The sequence below is a fragment of the Morone saxatilis genome, unplaced genomic scaffold, assembly GCF_004916995.1.
Source record: "Morone saxatilis isolate NCDOM2014 unplaced genomic scaffold, NCSU_SB_2.0 Contig12, whole genome shotgun sequence".
Taxonomy (NCBI): domain Eukaryota; kingdom Metazoa; phylum Chordata; class Actinopteri; family Moronidae; genus Morone; species Morone saxatilis.
The window spans coordinates 741,215-743,017 of NW_023339674.1; the positions used below are offsets into that span (position 1 = coordinate 741,215).

At 46.2% G+C, this 1,803-nt stretch overlaps 1 protein-coding gene across 1 annotated transcript in view; it reads right to left on the bottom strand.

Annotated features, from left to right (window-relative positions):
• Positions 1-1,401, bottom strand: part of LOC118321956 (myelin regulatory factor-like protein) — a 10,710-nt gene extending 9,309 nt beyond the window's left edge. Inside the window, exon 1 of the mRNA XM_035653531.1 lies at positions 1,183-1,401. Within this exon, the coding sequence (XP_035509424.1) occupies positions 1,183-1,401 (219 nt within the window). The remainder of the gene's footprint in view (positions 1-1,182) is intronic.
• Positions 1,402-1,803: the final 402 nt, after the last annotated feature.

A 1,803-nucleotide genomic window follows, 5' to 3' on the forward strand; every position in this document is an offset into this window, starting at 1 on the left:
GGTTCGGTGTGTGTCCCGTGCCGTGCCATGATTTGATATTGTGATAGTAAATAAATCACATATGACATGTTAATTCCATCCAATTATACTATTATTATGTAAACATTTTGTCTAGTGCAGTCGAGGAAACTCAACAGTTCCTGTAGATGTTTCAAAATAAAAGCCTTACAGGGAATTGAAGGGATTTTGTCTTGTAGTACCGGCAAAAAGCAGCAGTAAAATAAAATGTTTGGAGATGAGAAAGCAAACGTCTTTGGAAGAGTATTGTCTCAAATAAAGGCCTGTACCAGTGAGGTCTCTTAGGTTCAACTTAAATGAGGGTTTTTTTCCAGAATGTGCACAGACTGTACACTCTCCAGAAGGCCACACCCTCCTGTTTGGAGAAGCACTGAAGAGGAATTTCATGGACGTTGATCCAGACCTCGGACCGCTGCGGCCCCCCTTTGATCCTGAGCTCCGTCCAGCAGCCTGAATGTGCTGCTTGTCTGTTCGAATCTGCTCAATACAGCTGCACTGTTTGTATTTTCAACTGTGTTTCTATGGAGTGATAATAGACTCAGTTAATGTGGTTTTCTAACAAAGTGTGTGTGTGTGTGTGACCTGCAGGCAGAAATGTAAAGCAGCCCGGTGTGGGGTTTTTTTTGTTCAAGGAGATTAGTGTCTAGCTTCATACCTAGTTTTACCTGCTGGAAGCCTGCTCCAACTTGTCACATACACACCTGGAGGGGGAGGAGGGGATGCATAAACACACACACACACACACACACACACACACACACTCATATATGGGTGCCTTTCTTGTGCTCCACCCTGACTTCAAAAAATACCAGAGGCAAATAGCCAATTGACAGTTCAGTGACTGTTTTACAAGCAATTGCAGGAAGACGTTGGTGTGGTTTGAGCACATGCTGACACACACACACACACACCTAGAGAAGCGTCTGTTTTGGAGCATGCTGAAACAGATCAGTCTTTCATGCTGAACCAGGCGGTCTGTGTGTACCTTTGCTCCCCACTGGTGTTTACCTCCTCTCTCTCTCTGCTGCTGCCCTCTGCCACGTCAAATGACTGCCTGGGCGCTTGGCTCGCTCCTCCGGGAGACTCGCGGCCAAACAGCCTGACTGTGGTCACTCTGCTCCGGGTCTGAGGAGTCAGAAACTATACTGGCTGGAAGATTCCTACCGGCTCGCTGCTCCGCTTCCCTGGCTGGGATTTCGGCCGCGTCTGAGCTCGGATGTGTTCAGGTCTGTGAGGACCCCGACTCACCTGAGGAGATACTGGGAGAGCTGCTGTTGGAGCAGCTGGAATCTCATTTGTGTTTGTGCAGCTGAAAAATGAGTGGATATCTTTATAGAGGAAGGTAAGGCTTTTTGGATTGTAGCAGCTGTTGTGATGAGTCATGGGGGTCGGTGTGGTGTTTGTGGTTTTCTTTGCATGTGTGGGTGTGCATTCATAACTGTAATGTGAATAGAAAAGCCTCTCCTCTGCACTGAATGCAGATAAATAAGTAAAAAAGAAGTATGCCTTGCCTTCCACTGAAGAGAGGACCTTTGTGCTGCTGTTACATAATGAGGTCTGGACTCCCAGAAGTGGTGTTCCTGGATGATAGGCAGCTATTGGCTGAGCTAATTTCAGTCATTTCAAAGCAAACACCTGGATTATCTGTGTTCACTACTGTCATTTCAGACACAGCAGTGGGTCCATTATGCGTTGTTTAATATGTTTAGGTACTGTCTTTGACTCCACACTGTCAGACACTATCATATGTATTCTGTATCATCCATTTACAGCTCTTTGTGGAGG